The sequence below is a fragment of the Cupressus sempervirens genome, chromosome 7 (genome assembly GCF_028749045.1).
Source record: "Cupressus sempervirens isolate cs-2001-9-10 chromosome 7, ASM2874904v1, whole genome shotgun sequence".
Lineage (NCBI taxonomy): Eukaryota > Viridiplantae > Streptophyta > Pinopsida > Cupressales > Cupressaceae > Cupressus > Cupressus sempervirens.
In genome coordinates, this window is record NC_143124.1 from 716,778,648 (window position 1) to 716,798,328 (window position 19,681).

A 19,681-nucleotide genomic window follows, 5' to 3' on the forward strand; every position below is an offset into this window, starting at 1 on the left:
GCCTGCTTTTTTCGGACTGCTTTTTCAGCCCGCAGACCTGCTAGAAATGACCTCCAATAATTTCGGCCTTGCTAAAATTGCCTCCTGAAATGCTGAAATGCTGAAAATGGCCTTAGGCCCAATGATGCCCTAGCTGAAGTGACTGAAGTATCACCTCCAATTGTGCAACCCTTCAGAAGATATTTCACTTCCTCAGTTATGCTAATCCAAGGGAGTTTTCGTTCCCAAAGATCAATTGACTATCTGAAACCACTTGGCTCCACAATAGACTATGTGACTGAATCACAATTTGATGTCAAGAGAGAAATAAACAACTGGATGATTAGAATGAAGCTCGGGGTGCCTATTTATTCTTTTTCTCCACTTTCTCCAGAAACTTCTAGAACATTATTTTATTTTATCTATTAAGTGACTTTATAAAAAATATTTTATAATTCAAGTCACTTTATTAAATTAATTAAATATAAAGTTACCTTTTAATATTTATTTATTTGATAACTTTATAATTAATTAACTTAATACTATTTATTTATTTAATTAAAATAATTAATTAGTCATCCTCATAAAATATTCATTATTTTGGACAACCTAATTAATTAAATTAATTAAATCAAATTGCCTCCAAAATGGGGACATGACACAAATGTCATGAGACGAAGCCCCAAGCGAGGAAGTACTTTGCACACTTTGTCACTTGGAAATTATCCCAAGTAACCCCAAATGGTGTGAGAGACATTTCCTTACAGATATTTTCTATAAGTAAGCTACCTCATTCTGATTTGCAAAATGAATTGCTCTAATGGCTATTGGACATGAAAGGATTGAAACCCAAGCTCTTGTTTAACATTGCAATAATGTTGTAATGCCTCATCAACGGTTAGGACTTCACAAGTCATCCTAAGCCTATCCAATTGCTTGAGGCATGAGAGGGTCATTGTACTTCCCTTTCATTCTTGGATGTTGAAAAGATAAAATGAGCTATGCTTGTGCTTCTAGAGACATCAAAAGTGAGAATGCTGACATGAGTAACGAGAATAATGTGAAAAACACGATTGCCAACCAATTCCAAGGTTTCTACATTCAGTCAATCTACACAGAGTGAAAAGGTCCGTAGGAATCTCCATCATGAGGTTAAAATGAACCTCCCAATTGTAACATTCATATCTCTCCTTGAATCCTATATTTACATTCAAAACTAGAAAAAAATTCTAAGTGTTCCAAGCTTTGTTGATTAGGACTTTGACTTATGGAATTTATTAAGCTTTTGAAAGGGGTAAGCTTCATTGTCGAATCCCAGACATTGATGGTCCCTTTTATAGCATTGGGTGTCAGGATTTCGCCCAACACTTGAGCTTTCCTCTAGGTATGAGGGAAGGCTTATTGCCAATCCCCAACTCACAAAATATTACTTGAAGACTTTCTTCTACTATCAATATTAGGCTTCAAGCATTGAACTTACATCATTTCAGCTTTGATCAATCATCATCAAACTAGCGAAATGAGTAAGTCATAAACTTGATACCCAATCCTATAAATCCTCTTTCGAAATTCAAAGTTCTCAAGTTCGTCAAGGTTTGGATTCTCACCAGATAATGGATAAGATGAAACCTCAATCAAATTCTTCAGTCTTTGAACCTCAAGCTTTTTTTTTTTAAGAATACAAGTAAGGCAAAACACCGATCACAAAACCCCAACAAGTAGACAACAATTACCAAAACTCATCTATTTACCTCATCTTGAAAAGGTCAAAACTTGTGGCATGATGATTAAAAATTGAACCTTTTTATGTAGCCAAAAAGAGCTCAAAGAGATCTAGAACCAATATATTTGAATCTTGCTTGCGAGAATGATTCCGAGGGACTAATGAAAGTTTAGACCTTAGATTCCATCCTAGAGACCTTCGAAAATGCTATTTTTTGAGACATAGAGAACACCTAAAAATTAGATGTTTGATAATCTCTGTCTCCCTATTAAGTTGCCTATCTATAGAAAGGTCCCAGATGTTCAAAGATGATCTTGTTCTCTCCCTTCATGTTCCTATGAGGTTGAGCTTGTCTTTCATTGGGTAGTCTTCCGCTAGTACCACCATTCTTAGGCATTGGTGAGGACTTTCTCTTGTCTTACCTTCATATAATTGCAATCTAAAAGACATTGTTGTGCACATTGCAATGCAAGTGTGTCATGTTGTTGTAAGAGTGGTGGTATTGTGGGTTGCCATTATTATTATTTATAAATAACATATAAAAAACTATTCCATTAAATTTTGCCTTGGCCTTTCGCATAGGGAATTCCACACATGGAAATGATAAAATAAGTAACCTTTTTTCTAGAAAAATACTAGCAAATATAGCACTTTGTTGGTTCCTTTTTCACTTTAGGAATCAAGGAAGAACAACAACTCTTGAATGTAGCAAGAAAGGAAAGATTGGATCTAGAAAAAAATTGTGATTGATGGCTTGAACAAGTGAGAGGACCACCACCAAGTGGTGAAACAAAATTACCATATCACTAGTGGCATGGTGTTCTCATCTTTGTCTATTGAAATTGTGTGTGAATCCACGCATTTGAGATGAACAAATGAATCTGGGTAGGAAAACCCCTTACAGTGGTTTTGCAAATTTGGTCATTAATGGTAACTTGGGTCAAGTAGGGGAGGTACATAGTGATGAATAGTGTGAAATGCAAGAGTTTTGGGTTTTTGAGTGTGTCAAAAATTAGGGGTACTCTATAATTCATGCCAAAAACAAGCAAATCAAAATATCTTTGCATCACCAACTCTGGAAACATATACAAAGGAATTCTTGAGAGACAAGAATTTGGGATACCACATAATCCATACCACTTGGTAAGGATTAGGGATTAGGGATACTCCATACCTTACGCCCAAAGAAACCGAATAGAGATATCTCTACATGACCAACTCTGAAAAGTGTATGAGGTAAGTATCAACAATCAGTGATCAAGGATACGGTTATATTCACATCTGAGGCATTCAAACAAGGATATAAGCAAAATAATGAACCAATAAGATGATACAATGTGAAATGTTGAGGATCACGAGTTGGGAATACTTTATAACCCATGCCCTAAAGTATCATGCTAGATATTCCTACATCTCCAACTTTGGAAAAGTATATCAAGGGATGTCAAAAGTTGTAAATCAAAGATACGGCATAATTCTTGCCACAACGCATACAGATTAAAGGATGACCAAAGCCACAGATCTGAAAAATAACTATTATGAAACATCAAAGCACAGAGGTTGGAAGAAAAGCGTGATAGGATGGAAAAGTCTGGAAGTTTGAAACTCTACCCAATCCTCCGAAATTGAATTGCAGACCATCATACCTGAAACTTTTTGGATTTTGGCAATTTCTAGCATGTGATAGGCACACAAGGGATGCAGGAGATCAGCACTTAGATGCTTTCTATTTATAATTAGTACAGACGATATAGTATACTAATAGTACTGGATTTTTAATCTGTGTAAAGCATTACAGGTATTCTAGATCTAAATCTGGCAGGAAATTTATTCTTGGGGTGACTAGATTCTGAAGTTAACATGCTAATATCATTTCATACATCTTCTTTTATCAAGTCAATCATTTGGCCAATTATAAGAAATGATGCACCATTCCATCCAATCCACCTGAACTTACTACATGTTCTTTACAATTTTCCATGGTCATCATAAAACATCTACAATACAGCGAAACCAATAAATGACTTAAAGACAGGTATGAGATTTTGACATGATAATCATTACAAGCCAATGTCATTCTAAATCTGTATTCCAAAATATTTTAACTTTCAAACAAAGACACTGTGAGAATGAGCAGGCAACATCATTCAGATTCTTTATATTGCAAAGAATGAAGGGAAAAACCTAACCTCACCACGACAATATCACTTTTATTGATAATAAAATACTCAAGTGCAATGCTTTCTATTGAATACAATATATATAAAGAATTGAGACACTTCATCTTCTGAAAACAACCTTTTCATATTTCCAAATGCATGCCTCTTCGCATGATGCTTGACACATTTTCTCATATGATATCATCTCAAATAAATATCTTAAATATCTTCTCCAATTGTAAACACAATATATAGGTATTATCTCATTTTCAACATATAGCAAAATCAGAAATAAAGATCTCTATCACAGCTATAATCTTCAATACTATTATGAAGCTCGCCCCTGTCAAAATCCGAAAAACCAAACCTGGGGATAGGAGTACTTTTACTGATGTTGAGAAGGTGGATTTGAAAAAAGGGTTTGAATCCTAGGAAGAGGGCTATAAAATGGAAAGCTTGAGGGATAAAAATTATGAAATTAGTTCTAGGGAGAGGAGGACTGCGGGATTAAGGAACAAGAAAGACACCAAAGGGAAGAATTTGGAAGAAGAGGTGGTTCCAGAAATGGATAAGGAGTTGAACCTAAGGGGAGTGAAGATAATGACAGCTCTAGTGACGGGGATTATGATAAGGATACAAAAGAGCAGGAGGATAGGGAGGAGGAAAAATCCCTTGAAATTACTGTAAGTTTGGAGGATGTTGAGGAAATAGTTAGTGTTGCTTGCTCCTGCCCTGTCATTAATGAGGAACATGTTACAAAAAAAACAAAGACCCAGGTCGATAGATAGGAGGGGTAAAGAGCATGAGCTATTGAGCCATGTCCATGACCTCCAAAACAAGGTGGCTTCTCTAGAAAATCTTATCCCTAATATTGCTTCTAACAGTGAGGTCAATTCTGTTGTATCTTCTTTGTGCAGGTTGATTGATAATCTGATAATGAAGATGGTGTTTGGAGTCGCTACCGGGAAGAGTCTGTTAGCATGAATGCTGATGATATTCCTTTGTGGAGTATCATAAGCATGGGAGAGTATTGACATGTTGCATTCATGACTATGTTTGTCATTGATGTCAACATAGCAGTAACTTTGTAAAGACTGACAGAGTAGTAGACAAAGATCTTAGTTGTACGAATAATGTTTTGATTGTCTGGTGATGCTCATTCATGGACATGTTCCGTACAATGTCCTGGTGTGAAGGTTCAATGCACAACATGTACAGAAGTTGTACCTAATTTACAAAGAGCAGTATAGAGACAAAGTAGTTGAGAAGCGGTTTCTGATGCTTGCATTATATCCTTTGGCAGTGATATAATCTGTTGATGCGCAGTTAGCCAATGACTAATGACAGTCTGGTGATGATGTCAACCGATGCGCAAGCCCTAGTGTCACACGTGTGAGAAGTTGTATAGACTGTGAGCTAACAGTGCTATTGTAATTGTAAATTAATTAATTATCATATGATAATTAATTGGGAAAGCCTCAAGGCCGAGTCAAAGAATTATTTTGAAGATATGGTATAAAGGAAAGATGTTTTCCTTGTTTGTAAAAGGTGCATGGAAGTTGTGATCATGGTATTGAGTGCGAAGTGCAAAAAGGAGCAGTGTTTGGTGAATGCGAGTAAGTAATCCAAGGGATTACTGGAAGCGAGATTTGTGATCTAGTTACAAGATCAAAAGGAGTAGAAGTTCGGTTGATAGGACAGAAAGAGGAAGGAGCAATACTATTCATTTCTATCATTATGCAAGGAATAATATAGAGATCATTTGGACAGTGAGTTCATTGATCTTGCCCTTGAAGTTGTTTGGGCAATGGGTCCAACTGTCTTCCACAACTCCTAACAGGGATTCAAAGTCTCCTAACAAGGACTGATATGTACTGAATGTTATTGACTCCTAACATGGTCCATCCTCTACCAAGGAATATTTATATTAGTACATCATCTTGTGGGTTTTCCCTCTGATCAAGGGTATCCTTAGTTAACATATCTGGTGTTATTGTGCGTGAGTATCTTGTTGTGGTTTCTAATTATATTGCTCATATGGTTAAAGTTTAATAAGGTTGATAATTGTGATATTAGTTGGATAACTAATTCAAACCCCCCCCTCCCCCGGCCCCCTCCTCCGTTATCTTAGTGGACTATATATTCTAACAGAGTCATATAAGGAAGAGTGCAAAGAAAAGGAAACAGGAAGATAAAGGGCAGAAACCTAGAGAAGCTGAAGTTGATAATTGGAAGAAGAATCTTAAGTACCTCTTAAAGAATTGGGAGGCTATCTCCACATCTAAATATATCCTTTTTTGTCTTTGGTTACAACAATTGTGTTGTTTAGTAGGTTTCATATTAAAGTGAAACTTTTCGTTGTTATGCTTTCTTATGATGCTTATTACTGGAACTCTACTCTTTTTGCTGCCAGGCAGAAGAGGTTTATCAGAAATATGGTTATGTTGCTAGTTAGTAGTCAGAACCTTTGTATAGCTATGGTCAGTTTAGTTTTGGTGAACGAAACTTATCATAAGGTTTTTGGTAATTTTGTTAATTGATGGTGGTGGTGGCTTGAAGCTGGTTTCTTTGGTGTTGCTATTATGTGACCTGATGCAATCTGGTTTCAAAGCCGTTTCCCTGCCATCTATATAAAAAATAGAAACTCATACAACAACTTGTAAAAACAAATAGTATATTTAAAAATACTTTCTTGGATGCTCTAGAGATTTGTACACTATACTGGGCATAAAGTACAGGTATGACACAAGCTTCTGCTACTAATAAACAATGCAAAAATTATTCTACTGCATCCTTCATTGTATCCATCCCAGGTGCCAATTCAAATTATATTAAGTGCTAATTGCACCCATATCTTCTCAACTAGATTAAATTTGCAATATGAAAAGTCAAAAGAGAACTTTATTTTTCAATTTAAATGAGTAGCTTTACAATAGCATAATCTTAACATTCTATGAGCACGTACAACACTACAACATTTGATAGCTACACAAGTATACTAAGCCTCTATTAAACATCGTGAACCCAAAGATACTTCCTAGCACATTCAGATCAAACATGCAGTGGTATAAACCTCACAAGTAAGAAAACTAACAAATCAACTCAGTCTTTTCACTACTTTCATTAGTGACTGGCATGTGGATCCAGCTATACTTCACCCAAGAAGCAAACTAGGATAGGGCACAACAATTCCTGACAAGCCTCCTACCTTCAATGATTATGTTTATTCTAACAGAAGGCTTACTGGGCTTATTTTCACATATTAGCTAATTAATTTGACATATTAAAAAAATTTCTAATCAATAACCTTTCTGTTACAATCTTCCTACCATATTGACGCATCCAACCTAACACATCAACACCGAAACAACTAAAACATGCTCGACCTGGGTCATTGTAAGTACTAGTGTCCTATCTTACTACTTGACTATAGCATCACCAACTATATTCAATTTATCTTCTTTTTTCCCCCTTTGTAATGTTCAGCCAGTTTGTTGGCCATTTTCAATATACTGCAAGGAAAACTTTGATTTCATTCTCGTGCATCCTAGTTTGAGACAAATCCTTAAAAAATAGAGTTGGGCCACTCTTGTGATGTAGGAGCATCCTTGAGTCATTGGCAATCTTGCATCACCCAAATACATTTCCTTTCAATTTATCTGTTTACTAATCTTTTGAGCAATTTTCTTGTTGTTTTAGCTTGTGATCAACCCACCCGGCTCGTTTTCTTATGTGATCCTTACGGTGTGGTCTAGGCATCCTAGAGATCCTATGTCTAGTTCTGATGTTTCCAGATGAAGTTATCTTAAGATTGGTCTAGTCCTATTTTTCTTGTTCTAATGGTCAAGGTGGAAAGTTACGGCTTGCGATGGAGAATCATGACATGCAATGCATGTTGTGTTAGCATGAATGTTGATGATTTCCTTTAGGGGAGTATCCTAAGCATTGCCAAAGCATGTGGGAGATTGTTAGCATGATTGACATGTTGCAATCATGACTGTGTTTCTCATTGACGACAACATAGTATGGTTTCTGTGAACACTAACAGAGTAGCAGACGAAGATCAAGGTCGTATGGACAGAGAATTGATGATCAAGTGAAGCGTGGTTAAGGACAAGTTCTATATTGTGTTCTGATGACAAGGTTAAGTGTGCATGTAGTAAATCGAAGATATAAAGAAGATATACTTGATTTACAGAGAACAATACAGAGACAGAGTATCTGATAAGCAATTTTTGATGATTGGATTGTATCTCCTAGCAGAGATAGAATCAAGATATGTGAACTTATATAGTGAAAAAGGAGATTCTAATGATAATGTCAATGAGTGCGCAAGTCCTCAAATCACACGTGTGAGAAGTCGCAAAGATCGTGAGCCAACAGTGTTGTATAAATGCGAAATAATTAATTATCTTAATGTGGTCCTATTATAATTAATTGGGAAAGCCTCAAGGCCAACTCAAGGAATTGTTTTGAGGACATGGTATAGAGGAAGGCTATTTTTCTTTTGGTAATGCATGAATTGGAAGAGTAAGTAGTGCAAAGTGTGCGAACAAGAGCAGAGTGTTTGGCAAATACAAGTAAGCGATCCAAGGGATTATTGGATACGAAGTTGGTGATCTGGTATTGAGATCAAGAGCAAAAGTCTAGTTGACAGGACAGAGAAAGAGGAAGTACAAGTACAGTTCATTTCTATTATTCTGTAAGGAATAATACAAAGATCATTTGGACAATGGGTTCATTGGTCTTGCCCCTAAAGTTGTTTGGACTAGTGTTTTGGGACTCTGTGAGTCCGAGGCAAAGGCAACCTTTTCGAGGCAAATGGCCTCTGGACTTTGACTCGGCCGAGTCCTGGCAGAGTCCACATGGACCGAGCCTAGGACTCCATAATTTTTATTTTTATTTTTTAATATTTTGTTTAAAAGATAGAGATTTCTGGAAGGTGTTTTTTTTTAGTGTTTATTAATTCTGAAAATGATGTGTTATGTCAAGAATTTATTAAGGATTGAAATTTGAATCTTAAATCTTAAATCTTCAAATTTATGTCTGAAAATCTTGAATATTTTAGGGAATTTAATATTTAAATCTTCAAATGTCGTTAACCAGGTTATAGAAAATTACACAGCTAAGTAGCCCTGCATCTCAAAATGAAGGATAGTTACCCAAATTGAAGGCTCGCTGCCAATATTGGTTACTATTTGGGTTTCATTATGAAGAAGTCGCTTTCAGCATTGTAGAGTTCAGTAATGTTGTACATATATTTTCAGATTTACATATATTTGTGTTAGAATTTTATAATGATGTATATGAGTTTTCCTTTTCTTTTTTTAAGACTTACATGTTCATGAATGTTAGAACTCTCTAGTGTTGTACATAAAGTTATAAACTTTCAGACTTACTTGTATATGTGTTGCTGGCTATGTTCTTGATCATTTTCTTGGAAAAAATTTGTAAGCCAACTATAATTGTTATTAAAAGACTTTTACCATTAAAGGTTGTGTTTCACCAAACAAATTGATAGACATACCTGAAAGCCCTATTTTTGTCTACAATGTGTGCACACATAAGCTGTAACAAACATATTTTTCAATATCTAAGTCTTCCATGACTTATCTTAGGCGTATTCGTAGGAGGGCATAGACTATTATGAACCTTAGTCTTCTCCACTCTAGCTGATATTTTGATATATGTTTTCAACTTTTAATTCCATGGATTTCATATATCGTAGACATTTGATAGTGACACTATGTTTAACTTCATATTATGTTATTTAGTTTATTTCCTTCAGAAATTCGCTGTTATACTTATGTGATCTACGCAAAATTGTGTATGAGTGTTAAGTAGCTTCTATTTATCTCAATTATTGTGTATTTGATGTTTATTGACTAAATGATGCATGAAAAAATCTTTAAATCCTTAAAAATCTTTGAATTTCATTGGTTTTTCGATTTTCTGAGTCCTGGCCAAGTCCGAGTCCGAGTCAGATTTTGACTTTCCGAGTCAAAGGCAAGTCCAAGTCCTATAACTATGGTTTGGAAAATGGGTCCATCTACCTTCTACAACTCCTAATAGGGTTGGCACAACTCCTAACAGGGTTGGAATCTCCTAATAGGGACTAATATGTACTGAATATTTTTATTGACTCCTAACAGGGTCCATCCTCTAACAAGAAATATTTATATTAGTACATCATCTTGTGGGTACCATCCCCACTGGGGTCTTCCCTCTGATCAAGGGTTTCCCTAGTTAACATATCTGGTGTTATTGTGTATGAGTATCTTGTTATGGTTTCTAATTGTATTGCTCATATGGTTAAGGATTAATAAGGTTGATAATTGTTGTAATAGTTAGATAACTGATTCAACCCCCACCCCCCCCTCTCAGTTATATTGGTGGACTTTACATTCTAACATGTAGCAACATTGTTTTATGTTGTAATACATTTCATCGACCCTCTTGTATGTTCACACGACATGATGTATTCATTTGAGGATTATTCTTATCATTGGGGTCCTCACCTATTTGTTTGTAATAGGTTTCCTTTGTCTTGGAATTTAATGATCATATAAGTTGACCTGTGGTTGACGATCTTGTATATAAGTAGGTTAGAGCTTCTAGTGTTAGACAGTGCAAGGTAGTGGAAGAAGTGGCACTCATGCTACATGATTAGGAGGTAGATTAGTCTGGGAAGCAACTAGGATAAATTTGGTATTGATGTTTCGTAATTTTAAGGGATGATCAACTGCGAACTCGTAAATGAGAGTGAATGTATCTAACTAGTTAGAAATTGTTTATTGACGATGTAAGATCTGCATTTGCAAGCCAACTTGATGATAATCCAGTGATATTCTTCCATTTTGTGTTCATTGCTTGTTAAGTTCGTTTGTGCATTTCCATTGTTGCTTACTCTAGCTGCGAGGTTGGACATCTCCTTTGGGGATCCTCTATCCTTGGCTACATCAAGTGGTAACATAGTTGGTTTTGTTGGATTTGTTGGTTGTTGGTGACTGCAAGCACTTAGAATCCCATGCTTGACTTGCATCTCTTGTTGTTGTGGACTAGCACATGTTGAGGTTCTGATCTACATTAACGGGAGGTTAGTGCAAGGTGGCAAGAGAAGGATTTGCAATTGGAAGATTGAGATCACACATGTAAACTTGCTTGTGGGGTAGTAGAAAATCAAATCCGACCTGCAATTGCGGTGGTTCCACAAGAAGGATTGGTTGGTGAATTTGATAAGTTTTTTAGATACTGAACATACCTAGTTGATTGAGGCAAATTATTGGTGTTGGTAGATTGTCAGATCAATTAAGAGAAATCAACACTCGTTATTAGATCATCGAACCTAAGGAATTGAAGATTGATATCTTGGTAAACATGTCACCTAGAAGAATGAATCCTAGAAGACTTGAGCAGATGATGGAGGATTTCAAAAATGAGGTAAGCACTGATATCTGAAATGCTTTAGTTAGGGCTAGGAAAAACCCTGAGACTAAAGATTAATTCAAGTAGCCAAAGATATTGAGAGAACTGAAGTTAAGATTCCTGTTGAGGAGAAAAGATTTTTAAGAGCTATGTCACAATTGGGTAAGAGTCAAAAAATTGACATTGCATGCTTTTCTAGTTCTTTAGATCTAGAAGAACTGATGGATTGGATTAATGAACAAGAGGATTACTTTGAGCTTAAAGATGTTAAGGATCCACAGAGAGTTAGGTTAGCACAAACAAAGTTGAAAGGTCATGTTGCCTAATAGTGGAAAGAATTGCAAAAAGATAGAGAAGATAATGGTGAAACTAAGATAACCTGATGGAGAGTTATGGTTCCTAAACTTAAAGCTAAGTTCATACCGAAGGATTATGAACTTGAATTGTTTAAGAGGTTACAAAATCTGAAGCAAAAAGATTTGATTGTAAAAGAGTACACTGAGGAGTTCTAGAAGATGACAATTAGGTCCAGGCACCGAGAGTCATTCAAGGAGAAGGTGGCTAGGTATGTCAATGGCTTGAGACTTAACAATCAAGACGACTTAAGTGTTGAGAATTAGCACAATTGAAGATGCTTATGAATATGCCCTAAAGGCAAAATATAAGTTAAAGAGAAAGCAAGCTACCCCTATAAATTAGGGATAAACTAGTTGTTGATAAAGGCGAAGATAAATTGGTAATTGAAGATGAACTTGATCAGAGGATTCTAAGGAGGAGTAAAAGCAATGGAGAATTCAAAGGCACTTATTTTAGATATGGGAATATTGGTTGTAGGGCTTTCCAATGTCCGGTTGGTTCTAGCAAAGGAAAACAAAACCTAGTGGCACATGAGGAACAAAAAAAGAAGGATGAACTTGTTGAAAGAGAAGTTGCACCTGAGATGGGAGAATCTCTGATATTCAAAAGAGTTATGCTAAGAAAGAAGGAATTGGAGCCTATGTAGAGAAGGCAGTTGTTCCAAACTGTTTGCAAGTCTAGTAGCAAATGTTGTCAAATGATAATGGATGATGTAAATACAAATAACCTTCTATCTGAGGAAATGGTACAGAAGTCGGGACCGAGAAGAATCAAGCATCCTTGTCCTTATGAGATAAACTGGTTTTAGGATGAATACATGGTGGAAGTTTAAGAACACTGTTGGGTTAATTTCAACATTGGACATTACATGAGATACTTCGTGATGTGGTTAATATGAGCACTTTCCAAGTTTTGTTAGGTAGACCTTCGCAATATGATGTTGATGCTATTCATGATTGTCGAAGGAATGTTGTTTCTATCATCAAAGATGGCAAAATATTTACTCCCTTTGAAGGATGAAGGAATGAAAGCTAAGAATTTGAGTACGGAAACTTACACCTAGGTGATTGGGTTGTTTTGGTTAGAAGGCGATTGATCTACAATAGGTGGCTGATAGGATTTCTAAGGTTGAGAAGTTGCTGAAGGATTTAATGGATAGACATGGATTGGTGAACTTGAACACTGATGACAACTGGAAGTTATAACACGTTACTCACTGAGTTGCCGATTCGGGTTCGGGGACGGGTTCGGTTCGTGGGTTCGGGCAATTTTTTTTTTTCCCATTTGGGTTCATGGGTGGGTTCGTTAGTGTGTGTGTGTGTATATATATATATATATATATATATATATATATATATATGTATGTATGCAAAAAAATTATAAACTCATATAGTTGTAAAAGTAAAACTAAGTCATTCCATAGTATGAATATATCAATGTTACTTGATTATTGATCAATGCCAAATGCCAAAGATAAACATTAAATACTCACTCATTAATCTATGCTAATGTTGTAAATAAAATCATACATTGAATTACTAAAATGCAAAATGGAATTTCAAAACATAGACTACTTCATCAGATTGATAGATAATAAATTATGACTTAATAAAGTTTGAAACTGTGAAACATAGTGATAAATCATAAATGACTCAATGAGTCAATGACAAATGTTTAAACATAGTTTATCAAAGATGCAAATGCCCTTCAAGGGTCAAATGGGTCATCAAAATATGAGGGATCAATGGCTTTATCCTCATCTATATCATCGACATTTTCCACATCATTAGAACCCAAACCGGTTCCACTAGCCCCAGAGGCAGCCACATCCTCCTCCTCATCCTCCTCAATATCTAGCAAGGCAATTCTAGATATATCTTGGACAGTCATATCCAAGTTAGAAGTCTCAGATAGTACATCCCACAACTTCTCCGGTCCCTTCTTATATCCTGGATCCTTGCGTGATAAGAGGCGCCAGTTGTTGTGAATAAATATCAAGTCCTCTGCTTTCTTCGAACCCAACCAGTTACGCTTCACTGAGTGGATAAAGGAGTATGTACTCCAATTCCGCTCAACAGCAGAAGAGCTTGCAACCTAGAGAGACAACCAACAAATTTTTAAAAATTAGCTAAGTAATTTTACAATACAATAGGAATTTAAGAGTGCTAATTCGACAAGTTAAGTGGCCATAAGAAAAGGAAAAAAAACTTAAATACATACTTGTGACAAGATCTTAATGGAAAGAGGTTGGAGGTACATGTAACTTTCCCCATGTAAGTACCACCATCCAATGGCATCCAATTTACTTTGGTCATTGATTGCATCAGGCTCTGCATTTTTGCTTGAGACAAAATCAACAAACTCTCTCCTAACATTTGATGCTACATCAGGATCACTAAAGAGCTTGTTAGTGCCCTCTTATACCCAATAGCAACTTCAAGATCTCTATATGGTGCCACTCTACCAGGAATAGCAAGTATCTCACTGCTATAATATCTAGGAGAAAGTGCATATGCCAAGAGCTGTAAAGGTGTAGTCATCTTGTTCCAACGATGTAGAACAATTTTCTCCACCTTAGTGTACAAGGTATCAAGATCCTGCTCTCTCCTCTGAATGACCTGGGATGTCAAATGATGTACATGTAAGTTATCTTGATGTAGTGTTAATAACTTAATTAAAATCAAAAATCAAAATCTCTCAATAAACAAGGATGAAGTATTGTATAAAAATTTAAACTTACTGATTTCATTCTTTCTAGCATAGAGTCCATGGCATCATATATGTTCCCCAAACAAGGCTCATCCGTGTCAGCATACCGAAGCATAGACATGATGGGCTCGGTGAGTTCTAATGCATATTCCACCCTATTCCAAAAATTATCACTCAAGATCAAATCCTTTATAGTTTTGGCCTTTTCTGTATCAGCTTGCTTCCATCCACCCCATTTGTTGCTAATAACCATTTGACCCAATGCCTCTTTCACCCTCACAAGTCGTCTAAGGACGATTGTGTGTGAAGCAAACCTTGTTTCAACAACCTATTACAATATTAATTCAAATTGTAAGTTAATATGATAAGTTGATAACACAAAAATTTAAGAATATGTATTAAATTTTGTAAAGTATGACACAAAAATTAATATGATAAATGAAGCTAAATAAAGTTTAAAATTTACCTTCAATAATTCCAAGCGGGAGAAAGTTCTGAAAATTGCTTGTGACATATGGTGGTTTGCCACAAACATTTGGATCTGCTCACCCTCCTCATACACATTTTTCATCCATTCAATTTGGCTGCCCATTGTTTTCATCACCAAGTTCAAGGTGTGGACAGTGCATGGTGTCCAAAAGATATGCTCATATCGTGCTTCTACCAAAGCACCTGCAGCTTTACAAACTTTAGCATTGTCCATTATTACTTGGACAACATTGTCAACTCCCACGGACTCTATGGATTCAATGAGAAGTTGAGCAATAAAATTTGCATCCTTTACTTGCCCTTCACAATCAACCGCCTTCAAAAACATTGCCCCCTTGGGGCAAACAGCAATCACATTTATTAATGGACGGTTTTTGCAATCTTTCCATCCATCAGAGACAATGCTCACCCCCGTTTGGATCCAAGAATCTTTTATTGGTTTGAAGAGGTTTTCTATATTCTTTCTCTCCTTATGCAATATGGTGGTTCTCAACTTTTCATATCCAGGGGATTGGTAACCATGAGGTGCATCATTTATTGCTTTCACCATCTCTCTCCAATAAGGGGATCTCACTAGATTGAATGAAACACCATTTGTAATGAGGCAACACCCAACCTTTATGTCAGCAATTTCTCTCTTGTCATTTTCAAATGCCGTATCTAATGGGCCTCTCTTACGGGATGCGGGTGTTTCTATTTCATCTTCACCCATAGATGGGGTAGGTAGGAAGGGATGTGGTTTACTAATTGTTTGAGAGGGTGGTGTTGGTGGTATTTGCTTTGACTTATCTTTTTTTGCCTTTGACACTAACCTATCAGCCTCTTCTTGTTCTTTAACATGCCTGCTATTTGAGGAGCCGGCAACCTTTTTTTACCTCCCTCTGGGGGCCCCTCACACATGGAAATCCCTTGACCTGGTGGACCTGTCAAATGATGTTTAACCCGAAAATAGGAACTTCTATATTGGTTTTGGCAAAAATTGCATTTCCATATATACCCTCCCCCACCAGCATATTGCTCAATTCTTGTTGTATACTTCCACAAAGGAGAGCCTTTATCAATTTTAAATCTTTGGGATCCCACCCCACCCACTGAACCCTGACTACTCATTCTTGAATTCTTGCAATCTATAAAAACAAATTTAAAAAAATATTTCAAAACTTATACAAAACTTGATAAAAATTTAGAACAATAAATATAACAAATTTAAAAAACTAAAAACAAACTACGAAAGAAGCAAAAGGAAGGATCAAATGCATACCTGGAACACTCAGCACTGATTATTTGAAGGATTTGAGACTCCACAAACAATCTCTACAACCTTCTCTTCAAACTTGCAAAATGGCCACACCAAAATGAGAGAGCAAAATGACAAAGTAAATGAGAGATTAGATGAATGAAATGCATCTAATAGGCCTTACTTTAGGGTTTGGCAAAAAAAATAATGAAAAAAACATAATTTTAATGCTTTTTTGGGCCACTTTTTGGCCCCACCTGCCACGGGTCCGCGACGGGTCTGGGCAAGGTCTGCATTTTGGCCTGTGGATCCAAGCATGGACCCGGGAGGACCCGCAGGCCAAAATGCAGACCCTGCCCGGACCCGGGCTTGAATCCGGACCCGAATGAATCTGGACTCGGACCCGAGCTCTAGGGTGCGAATCTGGTAACATAGGGTTACTGGAGAAGGTATTGTGGTATCAGATGAGTAGAAAAATCTAGAGTGTGGATTGAAGGCTAAGAAGCAGTTGAATAATTTCACAGGTGGAGTCAAACAACAAATGATAAAGCAGATACTAACTGGCAGTTGCAGTGTTGACAGAGGCTGAGATAAATGGATTGGTAAGTTTGATAAGAGCAGAGGTTATAGCAGTAGTAACAGTGGTGGAATACCTGATGGAGGAGACTATTCTACTAGGGATTTGATGAACACTCGCATAAATAGTAGTAGGAGTAGTCATGGGAAGAATTAGAACAGTTTTGGTTCTTCAGATGGAGAAGATAAGTGGGTGAAGAATGTTCATGGCATCTAGATTCTGAAATAGTCAGATGTTTATAAATTTCTTTTATGGAACGTCTTCTAATTACTTGGGGTGTCCGATGCAGGAGCATCCTTGGGTTGTTGGCAATCTTGCATCACCCAAAAACATTTCCTTTCAATTTTTCTGTTTATTATTCATTTGAGCAATTTTCATGTTGTTTTAGCTTGCAATTGATCCAATGGGCTCGTTTTCTTATGCAATCGTTATGGCATGGTCTAGGCATCTTGGAGATCCCATGTCTAGCTTTGCATAGTGTTTTGATGCTTCCATATGAAGTTATCTTAAGATTGGTCCGGTCCTATATTGACTTTCCTGTTCTAACGATCAGGGTGGTGAGTTACGGCTTGCAATAGAGAACCACGACATACAATGTGCGTTGGCGCATTGTGCTCTGTTGTAATTCATTTCGTCAACCGTCTTTTACGTTCACACATTAGAATGTATTCATTTGAGGATTATTCTTATGATTTGGGTGCTGACCTATCTGTTTGTAATACATTTCCTTTGTCTTGGAATGTAATGATTGAATAAGACGAATTGTGGCTGGTGATCTTGTATATAAGTAGGTTAGAGATTCTAGATTAGACAGTTCAAGGTAGTGGAAGAAGTGTCACTCATGCTACATGATTAGGAGGTAGATTATCCGGGAAGCAACTGGGATAATTCTGGTTTGATAATGTTCATAGTTTTGAGGGATAATAAATTGCCAACTTGTAAATGAGGAGAGTGAATGTGTTTGACTAGTTAGTAGTTGTATATAAACAACGGTGATGTATGATTTGCATTTGCAAGCCAATTTGATGATAATCCAGTGATATTCTTTCATTTTGTGTTCATTGCTTGTTAAGTTTGTTTGTGTATTTCTGTTGTTGCTTACTCTAGCTGCAAGGTTGGACATCTTTGGAGATCCTCTATCCTTGGCTGCGTCATCTTGAGTCACAATTAAAATCTGGGTCAGTCTCAAATATTCCTCATAATCACTAGACCACAATCTCCATATAAGTACTACAGTAAAATAGTATCTCACTCTAATCACAAAGAAATTGGTTTTAAATAGGTCACAACTCTTTTAGGTCACCCCAAAGAAACTATATTCACTTATCTTCTTATCCCACGATTGCAAAAATTCTAATGACTCTATAGCACTTTACAACTTTCCTACTACATTGGTACAGTATGCCTCTTTTCTACGACATCCACCACTACACATGAACGCAGAAACAACTTAAACATGCTCAAACCTGGGTCGCCGTTGGGATGAGTGCGCCATCTTACTGCTACACCACAACCTCACAAACTATGCTCAATTTCTCTTTTCTGTTTCCTTGCACTCTTTGCGCAGGTTATAAGCAACCTTATATGTGGTGCAAAGCAAGCTTATATTGCGTTTCTTGTGTGTCTTAGTTTAAGTTGCATTCTTTAAAAAGTAATCGTGGTCTCTCTTGAATGCTCCCATTTAAATCTAGGTCAGCCTCAACTATCCTTCATAATCACTGCACCATAAACTCGCCATATGTAGCTCTTATGAATTGGGAGGACTGTTTTCAAGCTATCTTTTATTTTGCCACAATCTGAAAATTTCTTATGATTCTGCAGCAGTTGATACAATTAATTGTTGAATCCTGGCGCCCAGTAACCCTTCCAGTACAATCTCCTCCTCTGTTCTCCCTCGGCTCTCTCCCCCATCCTCTACCCTTTCTCTTCTTAAACTTAAAAATTCTTGCCACCCACTGAGTTTAATTGTTTAAATACTTTATCAGCCTTCTTACAAGGGACTTATTCACTTTGAATTAATTGTATACAGTAAAAGAAACCCAATTCAGTTTATAACATCCACCTGAATAATACTAGAGAGATTACTAAATTACACAAATAATAAGACACTCGCCGGCGCTGTGTGCAGAATTGCAAGGATATTGAGCTGCTTGAAAGCGTGTGCTCAGCATTGAAGATTTACAAAACAAAGCCAAAATTCAATCACAAAATATTAACCATAGAAAAAATAAAATAAAAATTGTGTGCTAAATTGGATAACATTAAAAAGCCACATCAAAATTAGACGAAAATAGACGGACAGTACTGAAATTAGCGCTATACAGCCCCTGCGACTAGGAGGCGCCTCTAGAAAGATTTGTGCATCATCCCTTTTAGGATCCTGTGTAATGAAACTGGTGAAGTATGTACCTTGCAAATTAAATTTAAGTATGTATCCCTTTGAGAGGTTTAATCCAGAATGCAATGCACGTTTAGACATCGAATACTGTACTTCAATGCCTATCAGTCCCATGCTCCCGCTCATTGTCATGATGCTTCTTTCGGAAGCCCGAGAACAGGTTCTAGATAAGATATTATTATTATGTATATTAGAAAACAGATTGGGATACAAATATCAGCCCCACATTCTGAGCGACGTAAACAAAAAATTTACCTTCTCTATCAACCTCCACTTCGTTTTTACTAGCACTTGTACTCGGGGAGATGCAACCGATAAGCGGATAGATATATACTATATAATATATCTCATACAATATTTTATGAAAATCGTTGTTATTTTCAACTATTTTATTTTAAATTATATAGGTGAGGTAATCTTAATTCTCAAAAAATGTTAGAAATGAATGTATGTATTTTGAGTTGCTATTATATATTTTTCATTTTTTTTGGGAAATTTTATATTTATATTAATAATAAAAACTGGTTCAAAAAGGGGTTCTAGAGAAAAGAACCAGGAAAGAAAAACTTTGGTCATTGTATGCTACAAAGACGCAAAAGAGGAAAGACTACATCTAGATAGAATATCT

The 19,681-nt window shown here is 36.4% G+C and overlaps 2 protein-coding genes across 2 annotated transcripts in view; both read right to left on the bottom strand.

The window, feature by feature from the left end:
* Positions 1-19,211, bottom strand: part of LOC149549233 (receptor-interacting protein) — a 42,164-nt gene extending 22,953 nt beyond the window's left edge. The window contains exon 1 of the mRNA XM_089792652.1: positions 19,065-19,211. Coding sequence (XP_089648778.1) covers positions 19,065-19,185 — 121 coding nt within the window. The 5' untranslated portion in view covers positions 19,186-19,211. The remainder of the gene's footprint in view (positions 1-19,064) is intronic.
* Positions 13,227-15,710, bottom strand: LOC149549236 (uncharacterized). The gene is made up of 4 exons (XM_089792650.1): positions 14,819-15,710; positions 14,384-14,680; positions 13,864-14,261; positions 13,227-13,737 (listed from the first exon to the last, which is right to left on the bottom strand). Exons 1-3 carry the CDS (start codon positions 15,551-15,553, stop codon positions 14,025-14,027), a joined length of 1,269 nt encoding a protein of 422 aa, XP_089648776.1. The 5' UTR covers positions 15,554-15,710; the 3' UTR covers positions 13,227-13,737; positions 13,864-14,024.
* Positions 19,212-19,681: the final 470 nt, after the last annotated feature.